A 26,463-nucleotide genomic window follows, 5' to 3' on the forward strand; every position below is an offset into this window, starting at 1 on the left:
CCTCACTGAACTTCTGGAGATAGTTTGCTGCACTGAACGTAAAGGGGCTGAATAATTTTGCACGCCCAATTTTTCAGTTTTTGATTTGTTAAAAAAGTTTGAAATATCCAATAAATGTTGTTCCACTTCATGATTGTGTCCCACTTGTTGTTGATTCTTCACAAAAATTACAGTTTTATATCTTTATGTTTGAAGCCTGAAATGTGTCAAAAGGTCGCAAAGTTAAGGGGGCCGAATACTTTCGCAAGGCACTGTACATGAAAATTCTCACTAGTAAGGTAATAACTGGGCTGTTCTTGGAGCAGATAAACTTTATCACTATTAGTAGAGACACTGCTGTCGAACACTATTGAGAGACACAGAATCAGGTCATTTACATACGCTTAATCTCTCTCTCTCTCTCTCTCTCTCTCTCTCTCTCTCTCTCTCTCTCTCTCTCTCTCTCTCTCTCTCTCTCTCTCTCTCTCTCTCTCTCTCTCTCTCTCTCTCTCTCTCTCTCTCTCTCTCAACCTTACTTGCAAGGCAAACCTCACTGGTTCTTGCTGAAGCTCAAATGTGCTGCGCAACACACGAATGAACCTCATTGGTTCTTGCATGCCAATCAAACATGCTTGAGCTTCCGTAAATAATGCATGAGAGTTTTCTTTATATGTGAATAAAAGCTTAAATTGAATCATATAAAGCGATCGTATCTCTTCAGAAAATTTTGACTCAAATTTTGAATTTGACCATTCAATTCAGATGGATTATTTTTACGGTCTCTTTATAAACTTTTTGAAAGGTCAAAGTGGACTGTCAATGGAGGAACAAAAATCTCTTTGATTTCATTCAAATATGTTGATACGAGTTTGGAGGGGAATATATTTGAAAAATGTTGATGAGCTAAGCCTTTAAACAACAAATATTGATGTGATAGTGTTAAGATGACAAGCAGTATTTAAAAGACAAATTGGTTTCTGCATTCCACCTGGTTAGCACATTGGTTCACGGTTGGATCACCATGGTAAATTTATTGTAAAAATCCTTCTGGCAGACATTTGTCAGCTTTCTATTCATGCAAACAGAATTATTTAGAAAACTGCCGAATATTTGAGGCTCTTTTCATTTATTAAACATAATGGTTCTCAGAAATAATATTGCTCATACTCTTTTGTTTAAATCCCAGCTGCAAGTAATATCTGCAGTCTTCAGCTTGATTAATGTGACCACTTAAAAAGAAAGATTTACCAAAATTCACACCCCTCTCAACCTATAATTGTTTTAAGGATTATAATAAGCCATGATCATTGATTTTTGCTTTGTATTTGACTCCATGGCATCAATTAAACATCTTTCAAAATGTCTACTCTCTCAAAACATACATTTTTCTTTTTAATCTCAGAGAGCTGAAGTCTTCATACTTTGAAAGACTTTTTGATAACTCTTTGTTTGAGTATAGTAAGGGTCAGGGGTCAGTTAACTGTGGAGATTATTAGTGGTTTGGGTTGCGAGAAGCTCATGAAGTTTTAATTTAATGACGAGCATCTCTTTTCATTTATGTGTGAAGTTCAAAGTCTGAAGCTACAAGTGAAAATGCTTCCAGCAATCTTAATGCACTTTTTTAAAAATATTATATCATTAGTTGATCATGTGATTTACATTTTGAATCCCACAGTGTTTGAATTTAACTGATAGTGAGTGTGATGTTTTGAACCATGATTCTACTTGAAATCTAAGGAAGAGCATTTGTCTAGAAATAAAATGTGTATGCTGTTTTGGAAGCAACATTTGACACACTCTATACAAACAATTTGAAAACAAAAAGATGAACAGTAGCATTAAAAAGTCCGGTAACACTTTAGTATAGGGAACACATTCACTATTAACTCTGACTTTTGCCTCAATAAACTCCTAATTTACTGCTTATTAATAGTTAGTAAGGTAGTTTTTGTAGCATTTTTGTTTAGGTATTGGGTAGGATTAAGTGATGTAGAATAAGGTCATGCAGAATAAGGCATTAATATGTGCTTTATAAGTACTAATATACAGCCAATATCCTAGTAATATGCATGCTAATAAGCAAGTTGATAGTTAATAACTTAACCTTAAAATAAAGTGTTACCAAAATTCCCCATGAAATTGATATTGAAGTTTTTGTTTTATTATAAATGTTATCTATAAGCTAGTGTGCTCCAACACAATGACAAAATTCACATTTAGAAGATTTAAGCATTCAAATCTTAGTATCTTCCGTTGATCAATGATTTTGGTGACGTCACTCTGTTCTTCAGCTCCCATCAGATTTTCCAATCAAATGCTCTTTATAATCTACAGCGTTCTGCCCACTACATTATGAACAGACGCTAAAGTATGGAGGACCAACCCTGCAGAAATTCAAAATAAATAAATGAATGAATGAATAAGTAAATAAATGAGTGAATAAATAAATAAATATACACATATGCAACTGAATAAAGAGATAAATAGATAAATAAATGTTATAATAAGAAAATAAATAACAGAATAAACAACTTGCTAAAATAAATATGATTCATTTTAATCAAATAAAATGCTGTGTTATCTTTCCCGTAATTTATTATTTTCTGCTTTTAGAAAAATTGATATGCGTATATATTTAACTTTTATTTATTTGTTTTACATTTATCTTTATATTTATTTATTTATGCATTATTTTATTTTTTTACATTTATTTATTATTATACATTATTCCCATATGTATTTATTTTTACATTTATTGATCGATTGAGTCATTTATTTTTACTTTTCCATGTGCAATATGGAAATGAGGAGGGCGGTCCTTGTGTAGCTTCAGCAAATCATTGGTTAGCTTCAGCAGTAAATTAGGAGTTTATTGAGGCAAAAGTCAGAGTTAATAGTGAATATGTGTTCCCTGTACTAAAGTGTTACTGGACTTTTTAATGCTGCTGTTCATCTTTTTGTTTTCAAATTGTTTATATAGAGTGTGTCAAATGTTGCTTCCAAAATAGCATACACATTTCAAGTAGAATCATGGTTCAAATTATTATTACATACATTTATTTATCTGTTTATTTATTTACATATGTGTATATTTATTTATTCATTTATTTACTTATTCATTCATTCATTAATTTATTTTTCTGCAGGTTTGGTCCTCTATACTGAAGCTGCAGCTAAAATTGGTCACTTGCTCACACATTTCTCTGCATGGTGAATAGCATACTGCACTACATAGGGGATAGGGAAAAGTGTAAATATGCTTTCAATTGAGGCGACACTGTTACATGAGACACGATAGCATAGAGCAGATCATACGCACGTCACAGCCAGCTCGTTCTCAACCGTCACATAAAGAGGATCACTTGCAAACGAATGGTTTAATTCGCAAGATTATTTATTAAATAAAAATAGTGATCTGTTACAGAAAGATAGCAAAATGTCTAGGGATTTAAACAGTAAAGGTGAAAATAATAATCCAATGGTAAGGAATTTTGATAATAAACAAACTAAAACATAACAAGCTGGAGCAAATTAATTCTCTGGAGAACGATGTTCCACAAGAGGAAATTATTACAAATTTTATACTCTCAACCCATAAATTAATCAATTAAGAGTGACGTCTGCAACCAATCACATCCTCAAGTATGAAATGGAAGACAGGATCGCAACATGTGCAAATCGGCTAATACCAGAAAAAGTATCATACCCATTTGAATTCTGCACAGAATGCTATATTTTAAAGTGATATGGAGGAGATTAAGAGTATAAACGGTTAGAGATTAGGAGGAAACTGAGGCTTTAGCGAGCTCAACAACTCTGGCTGAGCTGTCATATAAACAAAACGTTATTGACTATTTAAAAAAAGGAGATGAGCTGTTCGATATGTCCCTCCCCATCTTCCTGTTGCAGTGGAAATTACATCAGCACTTTGAATAATGTTGTGCATTTAAAGGCAAGTTTAAATATGATTTTGCCATGCAAAATGCTGTTTCTGGCTAAACTTTTGAGTGATAAATGAATTGGTGAGTGAGTTCATTCAAATGTGAATTTATGTGCCTGAACCAGTTGCAAATGCAGAAGCTTCCCAAATAAGATATATGGGTGCATGCGGATGCCTGACATTGAAAGTATTATGGTGTTATGTTACATTAGCATTTGTGTCCTCACCTCTCATTTAGCAGAGCAGTTGGAGCGAGTTGTCACGCTTCATCTCACTTAGCCGTTCATGTCATAATCGCTGAGGGAAGTATGATTTGTCAATCAGTCTTAGCCCTTCTCTCCTATTGGTTCGTTTGCCAGCCAGTCAAGGCCAGTCACTTTACAAGGTGCACATCTATCTGCATTATGTCATCATTACAATCCTGACATTGTTGTTATATTAATAAGGATGGAGGAATGGCCCCATAATTATATCAGTGGGCCCATTTCCGTCTCACCAAGGGCATTCACTCAATTAAGGCGATTCTTAAGCATGATGAATGTAGATTACGCAGCTGATGTTGATTTGTGGGTAAGCTGATGCTGAGATGAAAATGTATTATTTAACAGCACATTTTGCAGTGCTCTTTTGATACTCTGTGCTCATTTACCAAAATTAAATGGGTATTTGAAGAGGGGGTGTAAATGGGAAGTAATTTCTCTCTCTTTTTTTTGGTTTCAGTGGTGGACCACAGTGTAAAGACTCGAAGCCTGTCGTCTGTGGAGCAGTTAGGTGTGGGGATATCCCTCAGGTAAAATAGTTTATGAGTAAATAATAATAATAATAATAATAATTTTATGCCCCTTGAGGTTCACTTATGTTAAAGTTTATATATATATATATATATATATATATATATATATATATATATATATATATATATATATATATATATGGCAGCCATTCCATTTCAGTGTCTGTTGAATTCCAACACAGGTACACCTCATTCTAGTGATGGGCAGGCCGAAGCTTTGTGAAACACTAAAACAGTTGAAGAAAATGTGCTGTATTGTGTCGAAAACACCTGTCTCCAAAGCGACCCCTGCTGGTCAGAATAGTATAATTGACAAAAACCCAGGCCAAACATGCATAAAAACACCCTTTACAAATCTAGTGTTTTAATGAAAGTTAAAGAGGTGATGAATTGAGAAATCAACTTTCCCTTAAGCTTTTGGTATATATAGGTCATGGTAATGTAAGATTATATAACGATCATTATTTTGACCACATTTTTTTCTGCAAATAAATGCTCTGAAGTCTAAATGACAATATTTGTATTTGGAATGTGGGAGAAATGTTGTCAGTACTTTATAGACTAAAACAAAAATGTTAATTTAACCCAAACATAGGGTTGGGTACCGAAATCTGTACTTTTAAGGATTACCGAACTACGTTGGTACTACCGAGTACCGATTCACATTAAATCATTCGGTACCACATTTCAGTACATGAGAACGCATCTGGTGATATACTAGTGTAATATCTGTGAATATTAAACAAGCTACTGTTGTAGGAAAATGTCAGCCATTATAAATGACTGAATGACAGTGGGTGGGGCCTGTGGTGTGATGATGTATAATTATTCAATTGATGTCTTACTCTGGAGGCGGGCATATGCAAATACATTTGCCCATAACATATCCCAAAACATCAAAATGCGCCCTCTTTAGAGCTGGATTAAATAAGTGCAATATAATGAGGAAGATGTTTTAAGCTATACAACTTGCAGAACATTTGAATGTTACAAAAATCTTATGTCAAAAGATAAAGGCAAATTGATTCCTCATCATCTCATGACCCCTCTAAAAATGTTTAGATATTTATACTGGAAAACAATACTAATTAAGAAATAGTTGCAGGGTGTGTATTTATTTAGATTCATTCTCAAGCAGCTTTACTGAAAGCCAATGTCTTTGTCCAGTATGTCAGCACTCTAGTTCAACCAGTATGAACCCATTTGGATATTTTATCTTAAGGCAGTCCACAATGACTGTAATCAGGCAATGCATTCTAGTGCTCAGCACATTGGAATAATTGTAACTCTCTGTTAACCTTCATTTTGTGCTGTTTCCCAGGGAGAGACTGTACATGCATGATAAAACCAAATTTAATTTGGTAGCAAGATTTGTTCTTATTAGTCAAGAAATATTGCCCTGAGAAAATGAATTATGTAAATGTGCACACGTTGGTGTTTTGGGAAGAACATTTTAACATGTCTTTTCAACTTAGTTTAGCAAGGGTATTAAATGAAGCTGCCATGTAAAACTGTGTGCGTGTGTGTGTGTGTATGTGTGTGTTTGTGTGTGTGTGTTGTGTGTACAGGTATGGCAAGTTCCTGAAGCTATTGAGAGAAGATTCAGAACAGGATCTGTGTCTTTTGCTAAAGCACTGTCAGGAGTTTCTTTCTCAGCAACGAGTCAAGGTCACCTCTGATCTCTGTATCCTTCTCATTACAGATTATTCCTGATATCAGTCAAGTGACATGCAACTTAATGCAAGAATTCGGATATATTACATTTGTTTTGCACAATAGTGTTGTTTGCTTTAGAACATGCATAGTATATTTATGTGGATGAATCACAATTAAAAGTTTAGTATCAGTTCAATTTAGTATAAGTATTTAGTATGCATCTACCTTTGCTCATCGATAGGCCACGTTTTTTTTTTTTGCTTTGTTTTTTTGGAGTGAATTTCGAGTAATTGAGAAATAAATTAAAAAAATACCAAATGGTCTTTATTTGAAAGAAGTGTAGCCAAAGTACACTTTTGAAGAGTTTTTGTAGATTTAAAATAATATCTTTGATGAACAGATAGAAATAGGAATCTTTTGTACACAAATGTCTATCTTTACCATCACTTTTGATCAATTTAATACCTCTTTGGTGTATAAAAGTATTAATTTATTTTTAAAAATCGTACTTAACCCAAACTTTTGAAAGTTATTATACAGTATATTGCTTATAAATAAGACGTATTAGCATTTCAATGCTGTCAAGCATTAATTAATCACTTTTGTCCTCTGCTTGGATATCTGTGACTAAAATTCAGTTGGATATAAGTAGAGGAAGAAAAAAAAAGTTCAGAACTAATAAGAAAAGCTGTAGTATCATTTGTTTGCGGATGCTTCCTGGTGTGATGGTCTGTATTTAACAATGTGACATTCTTACATTTCTTCAACAAGTGTTCAAATACTTTTTGGGGCTACTATATTGCATTTCTTTATATATTGGCATTAGCAGTACAGGTAAAACTCAAATAGGTCAACCTCTAGAATGTATGGAAGATTCCTTGACCCAGGTGTCAGCCTATTTCCAGGGCGGTTATCCTGGTCACGATTGGTTTGCCTCCACAGTTTTTCTGCTCATGCATGGCGACGTGGGCCGCTCTCTAAGTCTGCTCTTGCGTTTCTCCCGTTTGTTGCCGTCTGCCTTCCTGTGGCCCCCGAGACTGCACAGCTCTGTGAGTTACAGCCCGTTACATTAGTATTAGTATACATTAGCCTGTTACATTAGTAATAGGCTTTTTTAAATTGTTTCTCTTTCTTCTCATTCATGCACTCTTCATTATGTGCTGCTGGAGTACCTATTATCATGACTGGAGCAACACATTGCACACGCAACACATTAAAAGACTAGTCCCCCACCAAAACTTTTTTTGTTTCAATAAATACTTTTTATTTAGCAAGGATACATTCAGTTGATTAAAAATGAAATTAAACACTTTTTAAATTGTTACAAAAGTGTTGTATTTCAAATAAATGCTGTCCCTATTTCACAAAAATATTTAAATTAGAAATAAAAATATTAGAAATTTCAAATAAATGTTTTATTATTTTCAATGTTAAAAACACTAGCAGCAGCGGAATTTTTTCTTGAGCACCCAATTAGCATATTAGAATGTTTTTTGAAGGATCATGTGATTCTGAAGACTACAGTAATGATGCTGAAAATTCAGCTTTGCCATCACAAAAATAAAAGTTATTGTAAATGGTCATTTTCTCAAAATGACTGCCTTTACTGTATTTTGTAATTTGTGTAGTCTGTTGAGCATAAGAGACTTCTTAAAAAAAAAAAAAAAAAAAACATATACACACAAAAAATAATAATCAAAAATCAAACTTTTGACCAGTAGGTTTTTGTAAGGTTTTTCAGTAGTGTATAAAAAGTTTCATTTTGGGTGAACTATTCCTTTAAATATCTCAAACTTAGCTCATGGTGCAATTATGTAAACTAATAACATCTGCATCCCTCTCATGTTTAGTAATGTTCTGAATTTATATGCATATTCTTGTGTAGCTCCCATTTCCATGTGCTGTAAACAAATCTGAGCATTTTGACCTGCATTATCATTCTAATCTCCATTTGCATAGGAAAAGTTAATACTGGGAGGAAATGCGGGATATCATGATATTACTGGGGCATAGTCATTACTGTGGTCCCCATAAAATTTGGATGGCACAATCTCGCTCTCTTTCTCAGAACAGCGGATAGTAAACAGAGCTCAGTTAATAGAGTTTCAGCTGTAAAAATATGTGCGGGACATGATAATGCTACACACACACACACACAAGTTCGTCTGATTACAATTCCATATTTCTCAGCTGTCAGAGTGGCCGTGCATTTAAATCATTCCGAGACAATGATGAGAATCAGAAAAAGAGAAGATGCAGTCCTCACATTTGTCACAGATCCTTCTAAACAGGAAGACACGGGCAGATAATAAAATCTGGGCCATGTCATCAGCACCTGTGGTGTTTTGTTTTCTGTGGTGGCTTGAACCCTTGGAGGAATTTTTTATTATTTTGCACAACTTTTTGTTTTCTATAAAAAAAAATAACTGGATTTTCCCTTTAAAAAAATTTGGTTAAAATTAGAATCATAAAAGTGATTTTGCAGGGCTCAAGGCTAAGGACTTTTTTCTATTGGCCCAGTCGGGCCCCACCACAAAAATATAATTTTTAATCTTGGATATGTACAAATGTAAAAAGATGTACAAATTAAATTAAAATAGGCCTAGTTATTGTAAGAACAAATAATCAAATTACAAACAAATAGTACAAATAAATACAACAGAACCATCATATACAAATTAAATTCTTTTATAATTCAATTCTATAAGTTCTTTTCAGGTTTTTAATGTGATCTAAACTACATTTTCAGGTGCATAAATAATAATTAAATGTAAAAATATCACTGTACAGTCTTCACTGTATTAATATAGATTAAACATTTAGTCAAGATTAAAGTTATTTAGTCAAGAACAGTCTTTTTGTTTGATTAACATATAAAAACAGATCCAACATTGCACATGCATTTTATTTCTCCTGTTTATGTAAAAAAAATATTATTATTATTATTTTGTTTAAATATGCATTTGCACACCACGAGATGCAGCTTTCTGGTCGCACACTTTGGATGTGTGTTGTACAAATCCAAAACTTATAACACAGCGTGTGAGTACCAAACTGAGAAACTTAGGTCCTTTTGCTTCTAATTGCGCTTGAATATTTAAGTGGGCAAGAGTTAAAAACACATGCATATAATACACTTATGTGAAGATGCAGCACTGGCCTGATCGGGCAACTGACAGATCCATCAACTAGCCCAAGTTTCTTTCACACTGACCCAGGGCCATCAGGCAATGAACGCTGTTTTGTGTTATTTAAAAGTCTTCAAAAGTCATATGATAGCTTTGTGTGGAAAACAGACTATAATCAAATAATTATTTACTGAAAATCGTGCCCTTTACAGAGTTCTCAAATCTCATTTGCACTTCATGATCAGTTACGACACGTAAGAACCAATGCAGCTTAGCTTCATTTACACCACACATTGTGCAATGCATTTTAACAGTTTCTTCACATTTTTCCCCCTTGATTCCCCATTTTCCCCATTGATTCCCCTAGGTGCATCTCCCTTTAGAGATCGCTCAATCAGGCATTCATCCCATCTACTCCTGCACCGCTCATTATGTTGAGATGCTGCTCAAGGCTGAGGTTCCTCTGGTTTATTCTGCCTTCAGGATGTCTGGCTTCACTCCCTCTCAGGTGCTGTTTTTTAAGTATTTCATTTGGAAATGTTGCTTTACATTTTGAGTTCACTCTAATCTCCTCTGTTGGTAAATGTCCACGCAGACCTACCAACCTTGATGCATTTTGCATAGCAGGTATTCTGGTGCTTTCATTGTCTAATATTTTATTAATAATAACTAAAATTGTCAGAAAAGCAAAAAACATATGGAACTGACTTGGAAATATATGTGTCCTGTATTTAAGCTCATTGCATGTATTTTCGTCAGAGTCACATCACTGATGACGTGAATTGTGATCGCTGGGTGAATTGTTTGACATTGCCAGGCTAGAAATATAAAGATGCAAGGACATTGTTATGACCTCGATAACTGACGAACTTCATAGACAAAACTGGTGATTATTCTGCGCTGCCCTTTCTCTGGGGTTTATAAGTATGATCTCAAAGCTCTGCCTCAAGTCTTTTGTCAGATTTAGTCAGCTCTGACCTTATCTAGCATTCAAGGACAAGCATATTGAAAGCTTTGTGTTCTGCATTTAGCTTATTTATTTTTATATTCTTTATAATTTGCTTACTCTTAATAGGCCAGGACCTTGCTTCATTCCTCTGACATGACTAAAAAAATGAATTTCTCTGTGTGCCCAGAAATTCAGTGCTGTTATTAGAATCACACACACACACACAAACACAAAATGATCAGTAATCTTAAACTCTTTCTGAGAGTTTCCCTTTTCTTTTTAAGGCCACAGGAAATTAAGTCTTCCAGTGTAACGAGGCAACATTAGTGTGATGTGACGGGAAAGCAGAAACATGGTTTCAGACGTCAGTGGAACAGGGTGGGAAATTAGCACCCGCCACTAGCCAATGGCAGGTACATTTTCAAAGTGGCGTGTGACTTTGCCGTGTATACCAGCCACAGTGGCGGGTGAATTGTAAAACATATTTTTAATGGTTACTACTTAAAACATTAATTTTAATGGACTGGACAGCTTTTGTCAAAGAATGATGTTGCTAGTAACGCACCTTTGCATAATGCACCTTTGTCGAGTAACTCATTTCATGATTCTGACCGTTTCTGCCATTGAAATAACTGGGGGAGAGTGTCCCAATCAACCCAAATTCACCCATACTATGCTAATGCACTTTCTTTTAAATTTGAATTCTGGAAAAAGATATAAGGCTGGTAAAAAAATATAAGTGGCTGGTAAAATTGAGCATCCACCAGCCACTGTGGCTAGTGGGCAAAAAAGTAAATTTCCCACCCTGCAGTGGAAGCAGTAAAATATTTGTTCACCCGATCATTCTTAATTTTAAATTTAACTGTTACTAGACAGCAAAGGAAGAGGGCTATAATTGTCGTCTTCTGGTTTGTTGACTTCAACCTGAAAGCACATTGAACTCATGGGGACTCGTGCCATTGTGGGACCTAAATTGAAATCCCTATGAGGAAACAAGCATAAAAATCATACAGTACGGCAGAAAGATGCTTAGGGGAAGGGTTAGGAAAAGATAGTGAACCGTGTGTCGTGTGTGTGTGTGAGCCTGTTTCTGTGGTTTATGAGGACACAAATTTGTATAACTACATGGGTATTACACTGATATTACACTATAAATGTGGTTTATGAGGACATTTCAAATGTCCTCATAATTCAAATAGCTTTAAAAACATACTAAATTATGTTTTTTGAGAAAGTAAAAATGCAGAATGTTTCCTGTGATGGGTAGGTTTAGGGGGAGGGGCAGTGTAAGGGGATAGAAAATACGGTCTGTACAGTATAAAAACCATTACGCCTATGGAGAGTCCCTGTAAACCACATAGATCAACGTGTGTGTGTGTATGTGTGTGTGTAGCTTTTTGAAATTTGTTGGATTTTTTTAAAGGTGTCATGAACTAGCTTTTTTTTTCTTTTTTTATACTATTGTCTGAGGTCAACTAATGACGTTTGTGTGGTGTTTACATTCAAAAACATCATAACTAATAAGTAATAGGCTATTTTCTACACTGGTTTTGAGGCTCTCTTCTGAACGCTGGGTTTTGATGGGCGTGCCGCAATGGAGACTTGGAAGTAAACGCCCACGGCTAGGATTGGAGAAGATTTACATATTTAATGAGCTTCAGCTCCTGTCATATCTATGGCCCTGTCAGTTCAGTTCACATGAGGGAGAGATTATTAAAGCGACAACTGCAATGATTCTCTCAACCACAGGCCTGGTAAACGTCTTTATCAAGCAAAAACAATGATTTATTTCTCATCCACCCTCGATTGATTGGAATATTATTTCTATATAGCATGTCCCGCACGATCGGTCGATATAAGCGGGAACACACACACAAATGCGTGCCCAGATCAAGAAAGAATTTCTTCCGACGGGCATACGTTTTGGTTGCCTGTCTAGAAAACACAGCCCCAGGACTACTATTAGGCCTACGTATAAAAAAAGATGTTTTACTCACATAAGTTTGTTGCACCATTCCTGTCGAAGGCACAACATTGTGTCTGCAAATCCAGTACCTGAGACTTGTTTACAAACAATTCCACAGTGAAATGAAGCGAACACACAAACGTTCTTCCCCACGTGAGCTGGAACATCATTCAAAATAAATGAAGTATCACACATTCTTAAGATTATGATCAGAAGGAAGCTTATGCAGTGACTGTGTTCTTCAAAAGTATCTTGCTATCTTCTTCCACATTATTATTGCCGTTGAATAGTGATCGACCAATCAGCTCCATGAGTCGGTGGGCGGGGCTACTGAATTACACGTGCTGTAGAGGCGGTGTTTCGTAGCGTGGTGATGTAAGAATGAAGCTCACGATCGTTTTCTGGGCCTGGTGTCTATAAAATCTTTTCTTTGACTAAAAAAGTTTTCAGCTCTGAAACTTACAGGAGAATCTTATATTATCATGACCTTTTATATATCAAAAGCTCAAGGGAAAGTTGATTTCTCAGTTCATCACCCCTTTACCAATACAAATTAGAGCCCAACCGATATGGATTTATGTGGCCGATACCGATATATTAGGGAGTAAAGAAATCTCGATATATCAGCCATTGTTGTTTATGTGTATTATAGTATGGTATCAGTCAAAAGTTTGGACACTTTTCCATTGATGTGTCCAAACTTTTGATTGAGATATATACACACACATTTTTTGCAATGATCACTCAAATGTGGTGTTCAAACACTTATAATGTTGTGACAAAAAATATGTAATGGAGGCAGGGTATTAAACAATTTAATAGTAAACTGAAAATGAATACAACACATAACCAACTGTTAACAATGATACTCATTTTGACTTAAAACACGTGCAAATGATTTGCATTAATATATGTGAATTGGCATTCTGAACAGTAATGCAGCTGCACCGTAAAAATCAAGAATCAACTACAATCCCTATACTTTATATCACACATCTTGCGATGTGACTATCGTGGATGCGCACATCACCATATCGATGCTAAAACAGTAGGAGCCCTACTTTACAGTAAGTTATGTATTTCACAAACTAGTTAGCAACTTACCGTTAAGACAGTGCTTGATTGCTGCTGCCTGAACATGAGACCTCCTTACTGAAGTGAAAGGATTGGCTGGTATCACGACTACAGTGATGGAGAACAATGGAGCACAATCTGCTGGACAAACTGCTAAATTACACCGTTTTATGTTATATGTTCTGTAAAATTACATATCAGTGTCATGTCTGCGGGCTGCGGCATATGCACCGATATATCTGTGACAGGCTCATATCGGCCGATAAAATCGGCAGACCGATAAATCAGTCGGCTCTAATACAAATATTCTATAGTCTCTCAATTAATGTTTGTTAAGTAAGTAGGATAATTATAAAATATGTATGCAAATGTCTAAAACAATTAATGTCACAAGAGTTAATGAGAAACATTACTTGAGCCAAAAAAATACCCAACATTGTAAAACTCGTAACTAGTTTTAAATTGATAGAAACTGAAGGAAAGATGATTTTTTTTTATTGTAAATTGAGTGTCACCTCCATCATAGAGGGCATCTGTGTCTGTGCACTCAGAGTGTTTCAAATTCTAGACAAAGCAGGAAGAGTGTCTGAGAGAGAGACACAGATGCTGTATAAATTGCCTGCTGGAGTGGTCTGAATGTACGCATATACGCTTGGCAAGACTGGAATGCCATCTATGATACCGCAGAATAATTGAACAGCTTCTGAGGAGGATTATATGACCTGCACTCAGTTCACCACCACCGAAACAAAAATATGTCAAGCTTGTGGATGAAAGGGATTTCTGCATATGATTCAAGAGACTTGATTTATTTCTGTGTATGATCCAAGGAACACTCTTTCAATGTGCAAATAAAAAAAATTAAAAATCATGATCATTTGAAAAATTCGAAAAAATTATAAGGAACATATTAATGTTTTAAGGATACAGTAAACCATACAGTTGTGTTCGATTTATACTTCAACAAGATTAAAATAAATACATATAGTCGGTAAGAAGTCTTTTATGCTCACCAAGGCTGCATTTGTTTGATCAGAACAGTGTGTGTGTGTGTGTGTGTGTGTGTGTGTGTGTGTGTGTGTGTGTGTGTGTGTGTGTGTGTGTGTGTGTGTGTGTGTGTGTGTGTGTGTGTGTGTGTGTGTGTGTGTGTGTGTGTGTGTGTGTCCTTGTTTATATTACATTGTGGGGACCAAATGTCCCCATAAGGATAGTAAAACCTGAGATCACCTACATTGTGGGGACCAGCCAGTGGTCCCCACTTTTCAAAAGGCCTATAAATTATACAGGATGAGTTTTTTTAAGAAAGTAAAAATGCAGAATGTTTCCTGTGATGGGTAGGTTTATGGGCAGGGTCAGTGTAGGGGGAGAGAATGTACAGTCTGAATGGTATAAAAACCATTACGTCTAAGGAGAGTCCCCACAAAGATAGTGAACCAGACATGTGTGTGTGAGTGAGTGAGAGATGATGTGATGATTTGTTTCATAGTTAAAGGGTTACTTCAGCGATTAGCATATGGCTTTGCATCAGTAGAAACCCTGAAGTATATTCAAATGATTGTGCTTTCCCCCCTCATATCCCCCTGAGACAAGAGATTTATGCATTTTATTTCTGGAAAAATTCCTCCTATGACGCAAATTGACGATATTTGCATCATAAGGAGGAATGTTTGGCCAAAAGCTAAAGACTACAGCCAGCAGAGGGAGCCATTCCCGCATATTTTGAACCCGCGCATGGGGGATAGTGATGGGAAGTTTGGTTCTTTTCCGTGAATCGGTTCTTTCGGACAGTTCGTTTCAATGATCCGTCCTAAAAAAAAAAGGGATCACCGGTTCTTTTACGTCTTTACGTAATGACGTCATTTCTATCATCCCGGCGGATGAAAATACATTCAAACACATCCATATAAAGTATTTGTAATCAAAACTTAGTATAGTAATAATTATTATTGACATTTATCTCACTCCTGCAGTTAGTGCTCAGTGCTGTGATACTCGCGCGGTAACTCACTCATTATATTGAACAGACACGTTCAGTTTTTAATTGAAGTGTCTTCTCCAACTCAGTCACAGTAAACAAGTAGGTGGCTTTGGGAATGGCCTCACAGGGCAGCGAAGCATTCTGGGAATGTGTAGTATTTCATCCCCATGAGACAAACATACATTTTTTGTCTTTTCTCAGTCTAGAAGGCACCAAATTCAAAAATATTTCACATTTCTACTACATTGATGACCCAGTTTAAATACAGATTCATCTTCCTAGCGCTGAAGTACCGCTTTAAAGGAAGTGTAAGATTGTGGTCAAAACTGGTACTGCAATCACTATCCCCTATCCCCCTCCCCCCTGACTCATGGTTGCCAGATCGGCTGCAGGATCAGCAGGAAAGTTTGTAGCTGCAGCTGTGGTAACTAGAGCAGATCTGGCAACCCAGATGCCCAAACACTACTGACTTCATGATTGGAGGATAGGTGGAGGGCGGAGGGCGGAGGGCGGAGCTTCAGGCCAAAACACAACATGACAACATCAACATCAGTTGAGGGCTGCAACAACAACTTTTAAATGACAATATCCTGGTCAGACTACTGCTGTCAGTGATAGAAGTATTTGAAATGAACATGATTTTTTAATGTCTGGTGACGTATAAGGGCCATTTTATGATTAATTGAAATACATGTATTACATACAGTTCCTTTATTTATGATTTTAACTGGTAATTTACTGTTGACTGCATCAGTCTTGAGGGCATCATGTAAGAATTCGATACTCAGAAGTTTTTGATCGCTCATTTATTTTTTCAGCATTTCATATTGATTGATTTAAAAAATGTATGGTGCTAACGTTGCGTTTTTTTTTTTTTTTTTTACTTTGTTCCTTCCTCCACCTGTTATGTAGATCTGTATACAGTGGCTTAGCCAGTGTTTCTGGAACTACCTGGATTGGCCTGAGATCTGTCACTATGTGGCCACCTGCGTCATCATGGGATCAGACTACCAGGTGTACATGTGTGTCTCTGCCCTCCGTCACCTGCAGCAAGACATCCTACAACACACACAGACACAGGACCTGCAGGTCTTTCTTAAGGTGCAGTATAACTTTACTTTTGTAAATGAAAATGATGCTATCATTTATTAAAATGTGATTGGTGAATTAATTTATAAGTGATTGGGTCGGGGGCTGTCTAGCTCCAAAAAAGAGGATTTTAGATTTTGGCCTTTGGCTTGCTTAGTTGGGGACACTAAAATTTCAACTATATTACTGATCTGCCCGCATTGACACTATATGATAATTGAAATTAGCTTGATGACACAACTGTTTTCTCTAGAGCAGATGTCCAGCCGAATCAAATTCTGTTGCATATTTTCCTATTAGCACTGTGAAGCTGCTTTGAAACATTCGGCATTGTAAAAATCACTATATAAATAAAGGTGACTTGACTTGTCTTAAGTTTTTGCTGAACTAGTCCTTTAAGGTAAGAACACACTGAGGTGTTGTGAAGTGTGCAAGGCTGCAGTAAATCAGATAAAGCACACTCTTGTCCTTGTTCAAACTTTTTAGTGTTTTTGTGTGCATCGTTGTTCACAGCGTACCCTGTGCAATAGAGAAACTGTTTCAGGAGATTTGTACATATAAGATTGCAAAACTTATCTGTATTTCATCTAAATTAAAGATCAGGAATGGAAATTACTCATAACAATCCCTCCCGATCTCACTCTGAAACCCAGAGTAAATGTACAATGAATCCATTTTGGATGATTCAACAAAGCGTAAATCAAACTCAACTAAAGTCATTCTTTGCTTGCAGGATTTCAAAAGCAATTGTCTGTCACTACCGAATCGTTCCAAAAAACATGAAACAGTCTGGCTAGTGAGTTCAAAGCGTCTGCAAAACCATTTTTAAGCTGTTTTCTTTCTTTCTTTTTTCTCTTTTATCAGCAACAATAGGTAGTGGAATAGTTTTAATTTCTTTAGATAATGGGTACTTGTAATTAAAATGTCATTTTTAGTGTTTCATTTTGAACACACCGGCATGCATCCACTTTCTGGTTTTAAATGGCTTTGTAGGCGGGAGATTTTTCTTCAGCTTTTTGGAAACATCTGGACTTTTCACAATAGTGCTTTCTTATGGCTCTGTGGTTTTATGTTAGGGTTTTTTTTTTGGTACTAACTCTACAGCTGCCATCAATGGTGTGAAAAAATACAAATAAAATAACACAAAACCCAAAAGGAAAAATGTAAATTCTTTTATATTTACTCTCCTTTATCACTTACTTTCTTTTATACATATATTACAAAATTAGGGGGTTTGCAGAAAATCCAAACTGCTTTTTAATGTCCGAAATTCATCACACCAGGTTTGAATTCATCACCCCACTTTGGATTCTGTGACCTATTGTGACATGCAAAGTTTAAAGCTGCTGTCCAAAATAAATTTGAGCAAGTACTTAACCAGCCAGTGTTCATCTCCTTACCTTAGCCGATTCGCAATGGTACGCTTGTAATAATGTTATAATTTGGGTGTTACTAGTAGCTTTCCACAGGAAATTTGATCATGCCAGTGATGCCACCGTCCGTCTTTGCATCATTACGTCATTACGTTTATAGCCTTTTCTCGCAGCAGCTGGAATAATTGAACATATTATTATGAGTGCAGATTGTAAGTCATCAGTGACAACTGGAGATTCATACGCAGTCAAAAGCAAAAGATTGGACTTTTAAATTAATATCTCCAGGAAACGCTAATACACAATAAATACACATCACGCAATATTTTCCCACAATGCTAATACTGTTAACATTAAACATTTGAGAATATTGAAGTAAAACAATAATTATAATTTGCGCGGTTTGATGTGATATGAGCTAAGATTGAATCACTGTTGGTAGTGCAATTTATTGTAATGCCTTTTTTTCTCATTTGTTTAGAACAAAGGTGGCAGACATGTTACTTAATTGTTCCATCTGAATATCACAAAAATGAGTTCTGCCACTAATTTTTGGTCAGAATTCTTTTTTTGGTCCTTCATCCAAGATGTAGAATCTGTGATTTCCTAAGTAAATGATCCACACCAGTGCAGTGACTGCCAGCCATTCATACTCCTCAGATTGGATTCAAGTTTTCATGATTCAGATTAATCCACGCTGAGGAGCCATGCGATGCACAACTCGTGTCAAGATAATAATTCTGCAAATAACTGCAACTGCAGGTTTCAAACAGAGATGGAGACAAAGAGGCAAAACTTAAAGGACAACTCGGGCAAATTTTTAAGTTTATCTTGATCGTTATATCTTTGTGAGTACAGTCTATAGAAGAAAAAAAAACACGAACAGGATTGGTGCTTGCAACACGGAGTTATTACAGTTAATGCTCAGAGCCCCCCCTCAGCTAAAACGGCAGCTTGGGGGCATGCACGTAAAGGGTGTCTTTGTGCCTCTTAACAGACACAAAATGCAATTAAAATGTCTGTCCAACATGAACAGGTCCCTCACGCGACAACAAGATGCGTTTAGCCACTTAGCCATTGTTTAAATTCACCTGTTTTAGACGGCTAGCTGTGTCTCGCACTGAAGTCCCGTGGGGACTCAGCGTTAGCCCGGAAAGTCGAGAAGAGCATCGTGTTTATGAAGATACTCTGCTCATCGCCTCGTCGGTCCTCAGTATTGAACGTGTCCGAGAGAAATAGTTTTCGATTCTGTACTGCGGATCCGATGAGGACTTCTTGGAGAGGACCGCTGCTCGTTCAGTTTCTCGCGCATGCTCAGTATCAGCTGCTCGTGAGTTCGTCAGTTCTCTCAGCAAAACATGTCTCACTTCAGCTAACGATTGGAGTTACAACATATACTTCAAGACATTAGTTTATTTATATTCGGAGGGACTGTCACTCATGTCAGAAAGTAACTAAAATAACGTGTGTGGTCAGCGCAGATTTGAGATGCTGAGATCGTTTAGAACGATTCAGTCCGATTTGGTGAACTGGTTCGCCCGGTTCACTAAAAAGAACTGGTTCAAAAGAACCGGTTAAAAAGAACGATTCATTCATAACCGGACATCATTATAGTGATGATCCGATCGGGCTCACGAGTGAAGAAGAAATTCTTCGCGTTTGTGCCTTTCTGAATTGTAAAAATTTGCAGCGAACACTTGACTAACTTACAAAGACACAACACAGCGGAGCCGTTTGAAGAAAAATGCCATTCCGTGGTTAAAGACGGGTGCAGCCACTGTGGAGGTAATGTAAACTTTATTTATCCTTCTATTTGGGCACACCCGGCTTGAGGAAAGATGAGCAGTAATTTAAAATAATCTTGCTTTGCACAAACATGACGCTCTTACCAACTGGACTGCCTTTTTCCCGCTACCTCTGCGTTCCCACGGGACTTCAGCGCGAGATACAGCTAGCCGTCTAAAACAGGTGAATTTAAACAATAGCTAAGTGGCTAAACGCATCTCGTTGTCGTGTGAGGGACCTGTTCATGTTGGACAGACATTTTAATTGCATTTTGTGTCTGTTAAGAGGCACAAAGACACCCTTTACGTGCATGCCCCCAAAGCTGCCGATTTGTGGGGGGGTGGGGTGGGGCTCTGGGCATTAACTGTAATAACTCTGTGTTGCAAGCACCAATCCGGTTCGGGTTTTGTTTTCTATAGACTGTACTCACAAAGATATAATGATCAAGATAAACTTAAAAAATTGCTGGAGTTGTTCTTTAATGGCAAATAAGTTTTTTTTTTTGAAAACTATTCCTTTAAATTCACCAAAGATTGGTTGGATGAAATCTCATCTTATAGTAGTTCGAAACTGAAAGTAATCGAGAAAAACAAGTTTGTCATATTGCAGCATATGCAATTCCGTGACCTAATCTGACTCTGTTCAGTTCTATTGAAAGATGCCCTGTATTTATAACATATCTAGCATTCATCAGCAGTGGATAAAATTGGTTATTGTTTGTTTTATAGTGGGCTTTTCCAGTCATTATAGGGTTTTTTTTTTTTTTTTTTTTTGCTTTTGAAGCATTGTGAATGTATTTTGTTTGTCATTGCAAACTGATGCAGTGGTCTGCAGTTATATCACAAAACTGCTTACACTGCAGGCATGTTTTATTTAACGCAGCAAACTCATAAAGGTTTATTATCCCTTCTCTCATTTTCATCCATTCACCATGAACGAAGTGTCCTTTTGTAACTTCAGGCATAGCTTATGCAGGCATTGGTCTTGCATCCGCTGACTCATCGTAAACAAAATGTAATTCATTTGGCTTTGTCTAAACTATATTATTTATCCCGAACTAAATGTCAGATTGTATTAGGTGGTGCATTGTTTATTTAGTACCCAGATGTGTAGCCATACCTCACATAGTGCCTGTGTATGACCCTTTTGTTTCATTAATAAAGACCTTTTGTTACTGATTGCAGTGAGATTTGGCAGAATATTTATTATGTGAAAAATTTGGCATGCTTTGATACAACAGAACACAATTTTCAGAGTAATTTTAACCACTCTGCAACATAATCAGGAGGATCTGCTCTAACTGGAAAAAGAATATCAAAATCTCATCGGATTGCACATTATCTATTCTAAAGTTGTTTTGAGCCTGTTCTACCTCTTTTCTGCAAACGGGCACTCTCAAGCGCTGCTCATCAAATCTGTGCTTCTTTTATGCTCGCAGGAGGAACCAATTCACAGCTTCAGGGTGAGTAATTACCTGGAGTACATGGAGGGGCTGGAGCGCAACTACAGATCCATGGTGCTCTCGGACATGAGGAGCATCTTACCAAGGAGCAGCTAGACGGATATCCGAAGATCAGCAGGGACTGAAAGTGCTTGTGGTACAGAATGAGACTGCAAATGTTGCATGGAATTCAGGCGGTTTTTAAAATGCAACATGCTCGATGTGCAAAGAGGCCGGCGATTTGACAAACACCATGTGAATATAGCCATGTTGCTTTCATTTTTTGATTCTTATACGGAAGTATTGTCACTCAGGGGATCATAAATATAAGAAATCAAATTCTTCAAAGCCATTTTGCTACTCAAGAGAGGTATAAAACATAGTAAATAAGTAACTGTAGTGAATCGGTCAAAGTGATGTGCAAAAAAAGGATGCTTTTCTACATAAGCATTATCAAACTTCCCTTACCATTTTTTTTTCCTTTCACAGATGATACTAAAATATTAATGTCAATATTGTGAGTGTGTGTATACATATATATATAAACAGTATTGGGGAGTAACTAGTTACATGTAACAGCGTTATGTAGTAATTTAATTACAAAATAAATGTAACTGTAATCTGTTACAGTTTCTGAGAAAAACAAGTGTAATTAAATTACAGTTACTTATTAAAAGGTTAACGTCTTCAGAGGCATCTGAACGATTTCTGTAAAAAGCTAGGATATGTTAAATAATAATAATTTGCTGCTTTCCCTATTTTTGACGTGCATGATGCCTCCTGCCATTTAAAGGCCGTTTAGTAAAGCAATGCTATTCTGATGCTTTTGATTGGTTCTCTTGTTTGACTTGCAGCACACCACATCTGCCAATTACATCAATCCACATTGCCGCTGAAAGCGAGTGATAAAAATCCGTTCCAATGCTGGAAATTAAAAAAATAATTTCATCCAGAAATCAGAAAAGAGCGCAAATATCACAGTTGAGTGCAAAATATGTTTGACAACTAAAATGCTATCGACAGAAGTTTTCAATGTCGAACATGAGGAAGAGTCTGCAGGTTCTGTATGTGATGTCATTAAATACCGCAGGGAAGCTTCCGCCTGCCACACCATGCTACTAATATGTATTCAAGATCTATATTGCTTGATGCATATCCAATTATTTATTTAACAATGTTAATCTGCATTCATAACAAATTAGCTAGTTAAACTATCATAGTTATCATAACTATCAGAATCCAGTGTTCTGTATATTGCGTACGTGAGTTTTTGTTGTAGATGGCTATTGCTGCGCGTTTAGCTAGAATACAAAACCAACCCATTGGGCCACTGAATCTGCATTAACGACAACAGCTGGGGCAACAGCCTTAGTCCTAATGGGTTGTAGCTATCTTAGCTATCAAAATCCAGTGTTCGGCACTTTGCGGACGTGAGTTTTTGTTGTAGATGTCTGTCTTTAAAAAAAAAAAAAAAATTGTTGTGTATTGTGCTAATTAATTGAGATTTCTTACAGCTCTTACAGGTTTTTGGCCTTGTCTGTTCCGTTGCTTCTATTACTCTCCCCTTTTTTTGTAAGTCGCTTTGGATAAAAGCGTCTGCTAAATGATTAAATGTAAATGTAAATGTTAAACGTATTTACCAGCCATACATCTATTTATGAATCAGTGTCAAACCCTGCAGGTCAATCCTGCCTGGTTTAAATATTTGAAAATGATTAGCATTATGTTATTATAACATACAGAAAAGTAATCACATACTCAGTTACATTACTTAGTAATTGAAATAGTTACACTACTTATTACATTTTAAATATGGTAACTTGTAATCTATAACCTGTTCATTTTCCAAAGTAGAGTTCGTAACTGTATACACACACACACACACACACGTAAGATCATGGATTTTCTTTTATCGAAGATCTTACTTGGCTCGTATCGTACAATCTGTAAGCAACAAACTTAAGGTGCAGTCACATTTACCTAGTTTTCATGGGTGAAATCCAGTCATTTCAATAGGAATCCACTTGATTGTGAATTTTGCAGGGACACAAAACATTTCCCAATACAGATTACACAACAGGTTCAAGTTGCGAATCCAGATTGTCCAACAGAAAGCTGCTTGGTTTAAAAGTGAATTCTGTATGAGTTGTCTATTGCTTTCAGTAATGTAACCATACCTTCAGATGTAGGTTCAAAAGTCACTCAGCCTGTTAAATTACATCGTTTGATATGAAAAAATTTAAAGCTTTTGATGTGTGATTGCCGTCTTAATGGAAAATCGAGCATGAAGTGAAGTATGTATGATCTATTAACATGTCGACACTAGAGTATAGGATGAATGGCAGGACATTCTTGTCGTGTAGTGTTGTTTTTTTGTTTTTTTCTAAAGGCATACATTGACATCTGCAGTCTTATTTCCACCCTAAGGAAGCTGTATAGAGAGGCGGTATCACGTTGACAGGCCGTCATTAGCACATAGATGCAATCTCTCACCCTCGCCATCTGTAACTCACACTGTGAATAATGAATTAGATCATTAGAGAGGTGTCTTTCTCCTTCACAACAACTGCTAAATATTGCATATGGTTTACTCAGTAGGAGGCAAGAAGCAGTTATAATTTTAAGCTGTAAAAGTTCCCTCAGAGTGCATATTTCTTACTTATTTTCTCTATTGCACCTAAATAACGTCTGTGTATATGCTCAGATACAAAGACTGCATTATAACCAGTTGTGTGTCATCAGTTGATTTTGTCTTTGTGTAATCATGACATGCTGTAGACATTAATCAGGTTAATGATTTAATGACTGATTGTTTGCCAACAGTCATCCAAAATCCAAAGTGTGTCTTGTGTTGGCTTGTTATGAATTGACAATACAAGCCTTTTGTGACGTGGATGTTGATGATGTATCTACAGACCAAAATGGTAGGATAATTAGAAAAGACTAATTATGGGTAATTAAACTGATTAACTGATAATTAGAGCCTATCTGTCTCTGCATTAGGCTTGGGGAGTTGCATTAGCTTGATTTTCTCTGGTAAATATGCTTTATTATTCTCCTTCACATTAATTATGCATATTATGACTGACAAATTCCACTTCTTGAAGAATCTGCTTGATGAGAGTGAATTTTAATCAAAATTGAGCATCACTGACCCTTACTCACTCTAAAGGATACTTGAAGTTAGTCATCTGAAGGGTCCAGGGCATTAAGAATGGTACACCAAGAATGGTAATTGTTAAGTTTTAATAATTCTGATATGAGAATAGGGAAGCCCTAGCCTAGAAATCTAGATGCACCCCAGCGGCAGCAAATTTAATCTGCCCGCAAGTGTCGTCTAGGAACTCTCAATACCCTTCTGAGCTGTATTCCTCACAATCTGGACCGGCCAATCACGTCGTGTATAGAGTCGGCGGGCGGGGCCATAATGACGACGGCCGAGTTGCGTTTGCGTGCTTCTAGTAAACACAGAAACTGGCGAACGGCGGCGGTCTTTCGAATCCACTTTGACCGCGACTGTGGAAGACTTGGAGTTAAGCTTTTCTCTGAGAAAAGAACAAAGAACGGCACTGAAGTCATTCTTAAAAAGGGAAGATGTGTTCGGAGTTTAGCCGACCGGATACGGTGAACGTTTAATCTATCAACAAGCTCTGTTTCACCTTCGTTGCTCTGGTTGGTTGTAGCGCTATCCTATCGCGTGCAGAGGGAGTTTGAAAGACAACCGTTTATCCCGCCCCTCGGATTGAGCCCTGTCTATGGTGAGTTTCCAGACCAAACATCTTGATGTGGGTCTGGCTTGTCAGGCTAGGGAAGCCCACATCTATAACAATAACAATGAAGAAGAAAAATATAGTTGGAATCACATTAGAACCAGCTGATAATAACATTGACAAAAACTTGAATCCAATCAAATGATTCATATAGAACATGCAGCTTACCATTTTAAGATGTAAATCAGTGTGTTTGCTGACTTGACTCTTCGTATGTTTCACAACCTGTAGGTAAAGATGAACATCATTGGCCTGTTGTGTGATGATATTTGAACAAACTGTTTGAAATCACCCCATATTGCCCTCATTCACTCTTCCCTACACTAATCCACTAATATAGTGCACTTTAATGGTTTCCGCTTGCTCTTTAATAATCATTTGAAATGTAGCATACTGGCAGCTCCAGTAGAAGGCTAATGAACAGATTTATCTTGAACTTGTCTTGAAAACTGGCATGTATACACCGTAATTAAAGCAATTAAAATTCATAGGCAACATGTATGATGTTACTCTGGACCAGTGCAGTTTGGAAAATGGATAAATTATTGATTCAGCTGCAGGCGCCATCTTCAGGCACAACACGGGAATTTATTTGGGAATTATATGACACTCGCAGCTGATTGGTCCAATTTAAGTTTGCACTCTCTAATCTGTAAAAGCAGAAGGTTAAGAACACCGGTAAAGGCCAATCCACCTGAAAAACTATTCTCAAAATTACCTGGGTAGCAACTGAAACTGTCTTTGGTGCAACAAGCCTCCTGATAAATACATTGTTTTAGTCTTACTATACGTTTTGCTAAAATTTAGAATTTGTCCTGTATTTCAGGTGAAGCTAAGCGTTGTCTTTTAGCATTGATGTTCAAGTGTCAGTCATCGGATATCTACTCGCTGTGCATTGATGGACATACAATCAATCTGAGAGACTTTGAAGAAGATATCACAACCATTATCCATCTCCATTAAACTCCAGAATCTCAAGGGGTGAGGGGATGAATCCATTTTCTCTCTGTATCAATTCTAATCTGGACTGATTAGCGTGTGATTAGAATGCATGCCTTTAACTCTCCCTTTCTGCTAACCCAAAGCCCAGTAGCATCAACGATAGGTCAGTTTCTACAGCAAATGGATGAGATTGAGGGAGTCAATTCTTATTCCTTGTGGAATAGAGGAGGCTTAAGGATGAGGCTCCAACTAAAGAGAGTTCAAATTTACAGACTTTATGTTCAAAGTAGGCACTGAAGAAAGAAAAGGAAACGAAGAGAAGAGAAGAGACGAGAGGAATTACCATGCGGGCATAACTCATCCATTCCCTGTCAGAAACAGCCAATAATTTATAATGCACATTATGTATTGTACACACACGTCCTTAGTCAAGTTGGAGCCCTGCTCTCATCACACAACATCAATACCCATTTAAATCGAATGGAGTAGCACGACAGTCCTCTGGACGTATTTAGAGACTTTTCTTTTCAGATATTCTCTTTTCGCTGTGATCTAACCCATAATTACACCATCAACACAATTTCCCCCCAGGCCCACCTG

At 36.7% G+C, this 26,463-nt stretch overlaps 1 protein-coding gene across 2 annotated transcripts in view; it reads left to right on the forward strand.

The window, feature by feature from the left end:
* tbc1d32 (TBC1 domain family, member 32) overlaps nucleotides 1-22,723 on the forward strand; it is a 58,847-nt gene extending 36,124 nt beyond the window's left edge. For both annotated transcript variants that reach the window (XM_067417964.1, XM_067417965.1), the window contains exons 29-34: nucleotides 4,640-4,709; nucleotides 6,281-6,396; nucleotides 7,263-7,417; nucleotides 9,864-10,004; nucleotides 16,376-16,564; nucleotides 21,149-22,723. In XM_067417964.1, coding sequence (XP_067274065.1) covers nucleotides 4,640-4,709; nucleotides 6,281-6,396; nucleotides 7,263-7,417; nucleotides 9,864-10,004; nucleotides 16,376-16,564; nucleotides 21,149-21,268 — 791 coding nt within the window. In that variant the 3' untranslated portion in view covers nucleotides 21,269-22,723. The remainder of the gene's footprint in view (nucleotides 1-4,639; nucleotides 4,710-6,280; nucleotides 6,397-7,262; nucleotides 7,418-9,863; nucleotides 10,005-16,375; nucleotides 16,565-21,148) is intronic.
* The last annotated feature ends 3,740 nt before the right edge of the window (nucleotides 22,724-26,463 follow it).

This window comes from Pseudorasbora parva, chromosome 15 (genome assembly GCF_024679245.1).
Source record: "Pseudorasbora parva isolate DD20220531a chromosome 15, ASM2467924v1, whole genome shotgun sequence".
NCBI lineage: Eukaryota > Metazoa > Chordata > Actinopteri > Cypriniformes > Gobionidae > Pseudorasbora > Pseudorasbora parva.